General features: G+C 38.7%; 1 protein-coding gene across 1 annotated transcript; it reads left to right on the top strand.

Moving 5' to 3' along the window:
• The first annotated feature begins 5,221 nt into the window (after window positions 1–5,221).
• Window positions 5,222–10,246, top strand: LOC125475102 (MND1-interacting protein 1). Its single transcript, XM_048579465.1, has 3 exons — window positions 5,222–5,379; window positions 5,529–7,176; window positions 9,528–10,246. The coding sequence occupies exons 1-3, from the start codon at window positions 5,264–5,266 to the stop codon at window positions 10,044–10,046; spliced, it is 2,283 nt and encodes a 760-aa protein (XP_048435422.1). The 5' UTR covers window positions 5,222–5,263; the 3' UTR covers window positions 10,047–10,246.
• The last annotated feature ends 481 nt before the right edge of the window (window positions 10,247–10,727 follow it).

Genomic DNA, 10,727 nt, shown 5'->3' with positions numbered 1-10,727 from the left:
TTTATCTGAACTCTGGATGCGTGCTTCAAAAGCATTCCAAGGCAAGTTCCTTTTCCATGAGTTTGATTATTTTAGACTAAAATTTACACTTGCGATATGCTATTATCGAACCCCATAAGTGCCAAATATTTTATAGTCATGAGCAGTTGAATCGTACCCGAATATAGAAGGTTCATCCCCAAATCTGATGACGGCAACTGCTCAATCTCAATGGTTGGCCCGACGATCCTCTTGGACTTTTGAATTGACGGGTTCCACATAGCAATATTGTTGTAGTCATCATTGTGAATGAAAATGGGACCATTAATAGAGTAATTCAACATGTAAATATTTGAACTTTGAAGGGATGCTCCATTTTCATGGTTGTCCCAAACGCTACGTTGTCGTTAAGGCAATGAGAAGAAATCTGATGGAGGAGCAGGGGTGTTGTACGAATTGAGTAAAATGGTGCTTGGATAAATGGTTTTGATGGAGTGTTGCAGATGAGCCTTGAAGCGATGGTTGTGGATAATGGTGTTGGCGTGAGTCAATATTTCGATGTATTTATTGCAGGATTGTAATTTCCTTATTCTGAGGGATTCCTTGTAGGGGTGGGCAAACTGGTCCTGGACCCGCGAGTAGGGGCGGGGCCAAAATTAGTAGAGACGAAACGGAGCGAGATGGGACGAGAGTATTTACGGGGTGGTGCGGGTCCATAACTTGAGAACCACGGGCCCCCTGACTGGCCCGTTTAACATAAGGTTTTGGGTTTCTAATGGTTTTAAACTTTCAGAATTTTAGTCCCTCCCCCATTCCCACTCCCTAGACTGCACTAAGTTTCTCGTTCTTCGTAGTCTCCCCTACCCTCAAGCCTCAACTCGACTCCTTCGACTCGTTTCTTGTTGTCCTTTCACCTCTGTTTATAATTTTTTGTTCTTGACAATCACTAAGTCGATTCAAATTCGATTATGTCAACATCACAGATTACTGCCACCACACGACATCACCTTACCATCTTCCTGTAAATCCCAAGGTAATTTATGAATTAGGGTTTTTGAATTATGTGGGTTTCTTTGTGATTTGGGAATTTAAGTTTTTTAGTTTGTTCAATTTCAGAGCTACTTCAATAGCAATTCAAATTTTAGGGTTTCTTAATTCTTTCTTATTTAGGAATTTAGGGTTCTTAATTCTTTATGTTCATCCTGAAATTGTTGATTTCTTCTATAACTTTTCTGTCAACAGAGAGAGGAATCTGAGACCAAGAAAATTCTCAATTAGGTAACAAACTTGGGCATTTATAGAAATTGTTATTGTTAAAAGGAATTAAATTTAAACTGTCCAGATTTTTGTTCTTTGATTCCCCAAATTTGCTAAAGAATTTGAATTAAGTTTTTATGGTATGATCTTGACCGAAATTTTCGTTTGACGAAGCAATGGATGATAACAAATTATTAATCCGGTTTTGAAAAAAAAAAGTGAAGCAAATGGACCCGTGGACCTCAACTGGAACCGGCCCATTTCAAACAGTTCCAATAATAAAAAACGCTATACTCGGCTTGGCCCCTCCCCGTTTCATTTTAAAATTGGTCCGGTCCCTTCAAATTTGGGCCCGGCCCGGCCCGACCCATGCTCACCCCTAATTCCTTGTTTGCCTAGTCAACTTGTACATGTATATATATCGAGCCTCTTAGAGAGAAGAACATACATTTAAATATAACCCTTATTCTCTACACACATTTAAATATAACCCTTATTCTCTACTATCAATTTTATCTTAACAATAGAGTAGGTTTGTAACGCCCCGACCCAAAAATTTTATTTCGGAAGATAATTACTATGATAGCCCCAAATTAAACTCTTGTTTAATTTCTACCATTTATCACAATTCTTTTATTTAATTCTTAGATACTCACAAAATCTATAACCTAAATTTGTTTACCAAAAATATAAGGTAAAATTTTAAAGTAATGACCCAATTCTTTTTCTTAGAAAAATTTTCAACAAAAGATTAAACTCGGTTATTTTTAAGGCTGCATCTAATTTCCGTTAGACTGCCGACGTACCCTTGAGCGGGATCAAACCTTTCATAGTTTATCCTTCATTCTTTTATCCATTTCCGAAAATAGTCTAGTAATGGAAATATTCAACATTAGCTTTCACAATTGAATCACATCAAATAGTTGCCAAATATGGATTTAAAATATCCAAATCTGTATGAAAAGGGCAGCGTTGCCCACTGGCCACGCGCCGCTGCTGGTGGTGGCCGGGAAGTGCTCGAATTTGCCTTGAACCCGCTGGAACCCTAGAATTGGGGTGGCTTTGATTAAACTTCTTCGGTGCTTCGCCACCCCTACAACTGGTTGGGCTTTGTTATAGGGCTCAAGAGAAATCTAATGGTGGTGGTAATTGGAAGAGAACGTTTCAGAAATGGTGGAATTCGGCAAATAACCCTCTCACCCACCGATGCAATTTTTCCCTAAATCCAATGCCAAATTTCCTAAATTTTTTGGTGGAATTGGTAGAGGGAGGGCCGTGGAGTATTTCTCAGGTGTTGTCTCGGCGTAATTCACCGGAATTATGTCGAAAAACCACTGTTTTCCATGGTTTCCGTCGATCGGGGAGCACGGGTCAAGGGAGACCCAGTTTTTCTTCTTCTTTTTTTTTTCTCTCCTTTCCCCTCTTTTCCCTCTTTCTGATTGGTCCCTCTCACTTTTCCTTCTCCCCGATTGGGAAGCCCCCCTCTTCTTCTTCCTCCTTTTCTTTTTTCTTTTCTGTTTCCTCCTTTCTTCAATTGGTTTTTCATCCTCTCCCCTCTTTTTTTTTCTTTTTACCATAGCCACCACGTGGCTTTTCTACACCAAGGCAAAGCTCCAACAAATCTGGAGCATTCCAGATTCACGGCAAAAGGACCATTTCGCCCCTATCTTCATTCGTTTATATTTCACCCATTATAACTTTGTTTGGCAAACGGTTTTCACCTACACGCTCGTGGGACTGAGCTTTATCCAAATATGGCAAGAAATAGTTTAAAATATATGAGGATAAAATACGTCCTCGTATAATTATGTTAAGCCAACTAGGGCATTTTTGTCTTTTTCACTCACCGATAAATTTTAAAATTTTAAAATTTCTCAATTCAATTTTCATAACTATAAACCAATTTGTTTTTTGTTTTCTCCACATATTCATAATTATGAATATCTAATTCATGTATTTAAATTTTCAGGGTATTACAAGGTTTATGGCTGTATTTTCCCAAAAAAGTCCTAACCCTACCACCGAAAAATCCTACCATCGCATGTTGTTTTTAGGCGACATCGAAACCCTAATCACCATTATCGTTGTCCACTGCACTAATGGATGATGATAGGAAACCCAGAGAAATGATTCTTATCTTGAATCATGCCTCAACGACTCCAAACGAATCAACAAACATCAACGCTTGCCGTTTGGGTTCAAGTTAACTTCAAGATTTGGTCAAAGATGATGGAAGTACACGTTGTAGTGTTGGGAAAAGTTGGCTATTTCACTGAGTTTATTCTCAAGGTTGGAGAGACCTTATCTCTCACAACGTCATGCCTACCCACTATGCCTCCAATGCCAAACGCTTTGATTCATCCTCCAGCAAAAGTCAGACACGTGCACTACATACATCGGAAAACCAAAGCACATTGACTTCCTCGTTGTGTAAGGAGTTAAGAAACTATTGACATTCTACGGGACCGAGTGCTTTGGGTAAAGAGGAGAACCAGATCGTTGCACACTTGCAAAAAAAAATCAACTCTAAATTATTTTAAGAGAAAGACCGACCGACCGTGACAATTCCATAACAAGAAAAAGCCCTTGAATGAAGAGTAGGGGACTTGTTAATGCAGGGTCATTTTTGACTTATTAAAATAATATATGGTTGTTTTTAGGCACAATAGATGGGCTTGGAAAGTCCACTAAGGATGAGATGATCAAGACATTAGGTCTACAAGCCAGCCCAAGAAATCTAGATGACTGAACACCACCACGAGAACGAAAGACGACATGCCATCAATGACCTCTAATAGCCACAAGAAGAGGCGATATCAAAATTTAAAGTACTTTCTGACCATTCAAGCCAATTAGCAAACTTGATAACTTTCTGGTACAGAGTTTCAAGGACAAATTTATCTAGAGTTAACTGCCAACCACGATTGGCCCTCGATAGGAAAAAAAAGGTCTATGAACAGACATAAATGTTGTCAAGCCTAGCACTCAGGTAAAGTGCTTTTCCACTTGCTAATGATAAACTTAGTCGAGGTGCGTCGACACAAAAAATCATGCAAAAAGCTTTGTGTAAATGTCACTTCCTCTCCACGTGTTGAGCGAACAATGAAGGAATAGCTTATAGGTCGTATCTACAAGTTTGCCTAATAAATGATAGGGCGGTGAGATAATTAAGAGCGGAGGACTTTTTGGGGCTCACTTAGGGCCTATATAAAGCGGTCGAATACCCCTTACAAGCGATTATATCCACATAAGCAAAATTACATTACATTGTCTTAAGAGTTATTATGATCAACATTAAATATATACCAGACCATAATAGTGAGAGTAACTATTTTTGGGGTTGAACCACTTATATTATGTTGTCCATAAATTAGCTTTATTATCCAAGCCCACGAAGGGTTGATCGTACTGGTCTTATGTTGACCTCCTAATTTTGAGCATTAATGGAGATAATAATTTTTTCTACTTATACTACAATCTAGTGTAATTCATTTTCACATTTAATTAATTTTTTCTACTTATACTCAGGTTTGAATCTCAAGAACGACGACTTTGCAAACAATTTATCCTCTCACCCCTTTATTGTAAATATATAGTTATATATTAAAAAAAACAAAATTATGCTTAATAAACAAAATAAAAAAGTAATTGTTATTGACACTTTAAAAATCTAATTGTGCACTTCAAAGTTCTATATTTAGAAGAAAAATACTCTTATGGGGACCACACGATTAGACCTTTTGGTATCCCGATGATAGTTTTCAATAAATATAAAAACAGTTTTGGCCCAAGAAGTTGTAGTTGGTAATAGATTTTTCAACGTGTTCGGAAACATGGGCACATGTGTTATATATTGTCATAAAAGTGGATAAACACTTAAAAAAAATAAATAAATAAACATTTCCCTCCACTTATACAATGACAAATGACGTACCATCTCATTTTTTTAGCCCATTGAAAAATCTCGCGGATTGGAGACTTTGGGTTGGGGATCCTATTTCGCAGTGGGCCAGTGGCCCACAATCCAATGTCCCTACCCACCCATTGTGGTTCGCAAGCCCTCCGCTTACTCTCCCTTCTCCCCTTTCTCTCTGCCCCAGCAACTCAGACCGCAACCAGACGCCGATCGTCGCCAAATTCCATGTGAGTTTCTCTAAAACTTCATTCGATTATTTTCGCACAGAGATTTTCCTACCCTTTTTATTTGCATGATTTTGTTTGTTTTTTATTTACATTTTATTCTTCAGCCTATAGATACAGCTGTTTATATATCTATCTATCTATACACACAGAATGGGTTGCACTGTGAGAGAGAAGCACATCCGTACAAATCGAAAGCCCCGATCTACAAAACCCGATGTCGATTATTGTTGTCACTTTGATAGGGCGTCAATCTCCAAATCCATACTCGAATCGGGTCTCAAACCATTCAATCACCATCTGGGTTCCAACAACGATTCCACCCAGAACCCTAAATCGATCCCAGGCCCCAACCCCAATTTGGATGAGAGCGGGTGGGGTTACTGCACCGAGGAACAATTGGAGGAGATTTTATTGAAAAATTTGGAATTTTTGTACAATGAGGCTATTTCTAAGCTAGTTGCGTTGGGTTATGATGAGGATGCCGCACTTAAAGCGATATTACGAAATGGGCATTGCTATGGCGGTATGGATGTGTTAACCAACATTATGCATAATTCATTGGCTTATTTGAATAGTAGTTGTGGAAGCAGTAATGGGAAGTCGGATGAGGCTGAGCCTGTTTTTGCTGATTTAAGGCAGCTGGAGGAGTACTCGCTTGCGGGTATGGTGTGTATGTTGCAACAAGTTAGGCCACATTTAAGTAAAGGTGATGCTATGTGGTGTTTGCTTATGAGTGATCTTCATGTGGGTCGGGCAAGTACTATGGAAATTCCCTCCCTTCCCAGTGGAGGTAATGAAAATAGTAGCTCGACATCCAGTAATGTTGAATCTGGTAGTAATGGTAACCATTCAGTTGGTGTTATGGCTCCTGCACTTTGTAGGTTTCATGGTGGTTGGGGGTTTGGAGATGGGGGAGCTTCAGAGTTTCCGGTTCATGGGTTTTTCTCTTATGGTGCTGAATTGACTTTGCAAAGGGATATTGAGTGTCCCAAGAGGTTTAACCTTTCTCCCTCCATGAAGTCGTTGTTGAAAAGGAATGTTGCAATGTTTGCAGCTGGTTTTCGAGCAAACTCAAAACAGTTAAATGCTCAACCACAGGCTTGCCTGAACAGTTTAACTAGTGGGGACACCTCGGTTGGACTGGGGTCTGAAGCTGCAGTTCAGCAGTCTGATGAGTCAAAGAATTCAAAGAACCAGGAGGTGGTTAACTCAGTGTTGAGTAAGTTTCGCGATTTGAATCTTGATGAGAATATGGAGTTTGTTGGGGAAGATCAAAAGAATGAGGTGATAGTTACTCTACTTCATCAAGTAAAAGAGCTTGAGAAGCAAGTTAAGGAACGGAAGGAATGGGCGCACCAGAAGGCAATGCAGGCTGCAACAAAGCTCAGTCACGATCTTGCAGAGCTTAAAATGCTGAGGCTCGAAAGGGAGGAGACTCAAAGGTTGAAGAAAGGGAAGCAAACTCTTGAGGACTCAACCATGAAGAGACTCTCAGAAATGGAAAACGCTCTAAGAAAGGCCAGTGGTCAAGTGGACCGCGCAAATGCAGCTGTGAGACGGCTTGAGACTGAGAATGCAGAAATCAGAGCAGAGATGGAGGCTTCTAAACTGAGTGCATCAGAGTCAGTAACAACTTGTTTGGAGGTTGCAAAGAGGGAGAAAAAATATCTGAAGAGGCTTTTGGCTTGGGAGAAACAGAAAACTAAATTGCAGGAAGAGATTGCAGAGGAGAAAGAGAAGATTTCAGAATTGCAACAACATTTGGCTCGGATGAAGCATGATCAGAAAGAAGCTGAGGTTGGTTACATTTATGTGTTTTATCTTTGCACATATGCACACACCTAACATTTTTCTTTTTACACAATGCTATGTTCGTGTGATTTGAATTTACAGGTTGTTGATGCGTCTGGTAACTTAAATAGGGTGATGGTTTGTGTTTCATAGAAAGTCGTGCAACCCTTGATTAGAACCAAATGCTTAGTTTTGAATAAGTGAGTGAATGAAGCAACAACTTGAACAACAATTGAAACAAAGTTTTACAGTTCAATGGTTGCGGCATCACTGGATGTGGAGGAATAATTTACATAGTGCAATATGCAAGTTCAAGCCCTGTCATCTAAAAGTTAAGATTCAAAAGTTTCATTTAGAATAATGGAGAAGTCAAGAATCATAGGCTGGTATTGTTTGTTCTATCATCTGTTTGCTTTCATTCTTTTGCTCAGCTGTTACTTCAGTACTTGTAAGGGGATGGTCAATATTCTTATGATGGTGAGCCCAGAGATTCCAACCTTTTTCTGTTCTCTTATAATATTTGTCCACCTGCGGAGCCACTTGTGAATTGTATGGACTAGACGCACATGTGAAATACTGAAGTATTGTTGTAACTCCATGAAGGTTGTAATACTTTGTTTGCATTCTATAGTTGCTAGGTAAAATTTTGTTGACTTTGACTTAAGAATGTTTTCATAAATTAATCATGGTCTGTGCTTTCTTATGGATATATTTTAATGGTTAATGTATTTGTTGCGGGGTCTTTACTATTTATATTTTTTTCCTTTATGGCTCAAGAGTCTCATTCTCAACAGTCATAGTTATTTAAGAACTTCAGGTTGGTTGTGAGGGGAATTTTGTGGTTTGCTTTGCTGATACTAGCAATTTTAGTTCGACTAATGGTCTTCAACTCAATTGGGAGAGAATGCAACAAGATAAATTTCTTGGACCTGGCTTTGGTTCTTTAACCTCAGTAGTGGAGATTTCATATTTCTGATCTTCTTGGTAGCATAAGGTGGGGAGATTTTGTAATAGGTAGGAGGGCATAAGTCCAGCAAATTGACATCTAATTTTTCAACCCTCAAAACCTACTCTTGAGGGTGATGTCATAACCACTTGTACAATAGAAGAAATCTACTTTATCCTCTATCAGAAACTATCAAAAAATAAAGTCGTGCAAAGTTTTCAATTATGATTTAGTTTTAATTAAGTGGCAGCCTGTACTTACCAGTTAGAATGAGAGCTCGTTTAGGCATTTCTTTTAAATGACTGAAAGTGCTTTTAGGGAAAATGTTTTTGGGTTCTAAAGGCACTTGAATTGCTTTTACTAAGGATTGGTATTAAAAACATTTTCTTGAAAAGAAGTTTCAGTCTTTTAAAAGCACTTCCCTGACGAGCCCTGAATTTGTCTGAAAAATATTGTCTTGGTAGATCCTGGATGATTCTAGCATTATATGTCATTTTACCTTGTTGGATGCTGCTTAATTGAAGTGTGGGATTACTCTATATTGAATACAGTATAACGGAACATTGTTTGAAAAATTTCGTTTGTCACTTTTGTTTAAATTTCTTAGGAGTTGCAAGGTTGCTATATGCAAGAATAGCCGTATGAAATTTCAGTTTTTGCCTTTCTCAATCAATTGTATGATGTAATCCAGTTTTTTCTCTTGTTCCTTATCATTAGTTTTTATTACCAGGATAAAATAAGTACTGATTTGAATTTGGTTTTCCCACTCTCTAATCTTCTTTTTCTCCTCTCACTCTCTTCCTTTATGATTCCCTCTAGTCTTCTTCCCTATCACTTTGTTGGTCTCTGAAGTTTACATTGACTGAATTATAAGTGGTGCTATTACCTATCACAGAAGTGCTCACTTCATCCATCAGTATTCCCAAAATACCTCGAATCCAAGACTTCCTGTTTTTCGGGTTAACCCAGCATCTTATCAGCTAGTCCTAGACGCAGCACCCTTTGACTGGGGTGTGACGACAGACTCTTTAGGTGATTATATGGGAGGACAAAATTGTAGTAAGTCTTTTTGAAGGGTGTGGAGTTCATCTTTCTGGTTGGTGGCCATAGTGCTGGCCTAGCTCAATTACCTTGCTCTATTCTCCTGTTTAAAATTTGTCGTACAATTTCATCCCATTGCATGCCATATATCCTTACCTTAGTGAGTCTTCAACTACATTTTATACTATTTCTGTTCAGTGCAGAAGGTAAAATCACTCTCCATTGATGTTCTATAATTTCTTCTCTCTAGGAAAAACTTGTTTGTATATCTTCAAATGCAGTTACTTCAGTTCCATTTTAACAGTTATCCTTATATAGTACGAAACACATGCCAATGCAACAACTCTGTTCTGCGAATATCTTGTTACAGGTGAAATGGAGGCAGGAACTGAAGGCTAAGGAGGAAGCCTTGACTCAAGTGGAAGAGGAACGACGTGCTAAGGAAGCAGCTGAGGCTAGTAATAAAAGAAAGCTTGAAACTTTGCGCCTAAAGATAGAAATAGATTTCCAGCGTCACAAGGATGACCTGCAAAGACTTGAGCAGGAACTCTCACGTCTAAAAGTATCCGCCCAGTCTACTGAATCGGTACATCAATCAAATGCGTTGCCAAAAGCAATCCCAGAAGGTGCAAAACCCAAAGGAGAAACTATTGCTAAGATGCTTCGTGATTTGGATAACCTGGAGAAATCAGCAGAGAAAGAAGTGGGCTGTGATAGGGAATGCATAATTTGCATGAGAGATGAAGTCTCTGTTGTTTTCCTGCCATGTGCTCATCAAGTTCTTTGTGCCAATTGCAATGATGATTACGGGAAAAAAGGTAAGGCCACCTGCCCATGTTGCCGGGCTCCTATTGAACATAGAATTCGTGTTTTTGGTGCAAGTTCTTAGTTTGTCCGGTGAAGGATTCTGCATTTTTCTTAAGTATGACTTTTTCAGGTATACCAAATAATATACATTTCAAATTTCCCCTTGTCATTCAAGCTACACGCTGAGCACATCAGCAAAACAGATATGTACTTAAATAAAAAGAAAGCTTGTATCGGACTCATGTTTCGATTTGGAATGACAGGAACACCTGTTTTCTCTTTTGTTACCCTCCCTTTCGTTAGCAGTATAAGCTAATGATTTTTATATCGTCGCATGCATATGTATGCATTTGAAGCTCAACAACGAAGTAATCGATGCTTATGATTGCTGTTGAAATGTGCTGATTTTCTACCGGAGCATGTTGTAGGGAAGTAGTAGATTCATGATACCAGAAATTACTTGCAGAGTGGTAGTTGCTAAGGCTTCGGAGTGCTGCTTATTCTTTATTCGTTTATCTTTTATCATTTGATCTGCGGGAGGGCAAAATCTCGGATGTAACTAGTTGTATATCGCATTCTCCGTGTCCTTGTCACGTTTTATATCGTCTGATAAGAGAGCTACGAGGAGAGAAATATTCAACAGATCACACCATAGAATTTCTAAACTCTCAAAATTGCCTTAATAAATAAAAAGAAGAAAATAAAGATGAGTGTATTTCTCTCTACACCCAACACTGCAACTCTCCATTGTTTCCAGCGAACG

The sequence above is a fragment of a genome, unplaced genomic scaffold (assembly GCF_019419815.1).
Source record: "Pyrus x bretschneideri cultivar Hongxiangsu unplaced genomic scaffold, Pyrus_bretschneideri_v1 Contig136, whole genome shotgun sequence".
In the NCBI taxonomy this organism is placed as follows: Eukaryota; Viridiplantae; Streptophyta; class Magnoliopsida; order Rosales; family Rosaceae; genus Pyrus; species Pyrus x bretschneideri.
Note: the sequence above shows the minus strand (reverse complement) of the source record. Positions and strands in the feature narration are given on the sequence as shown.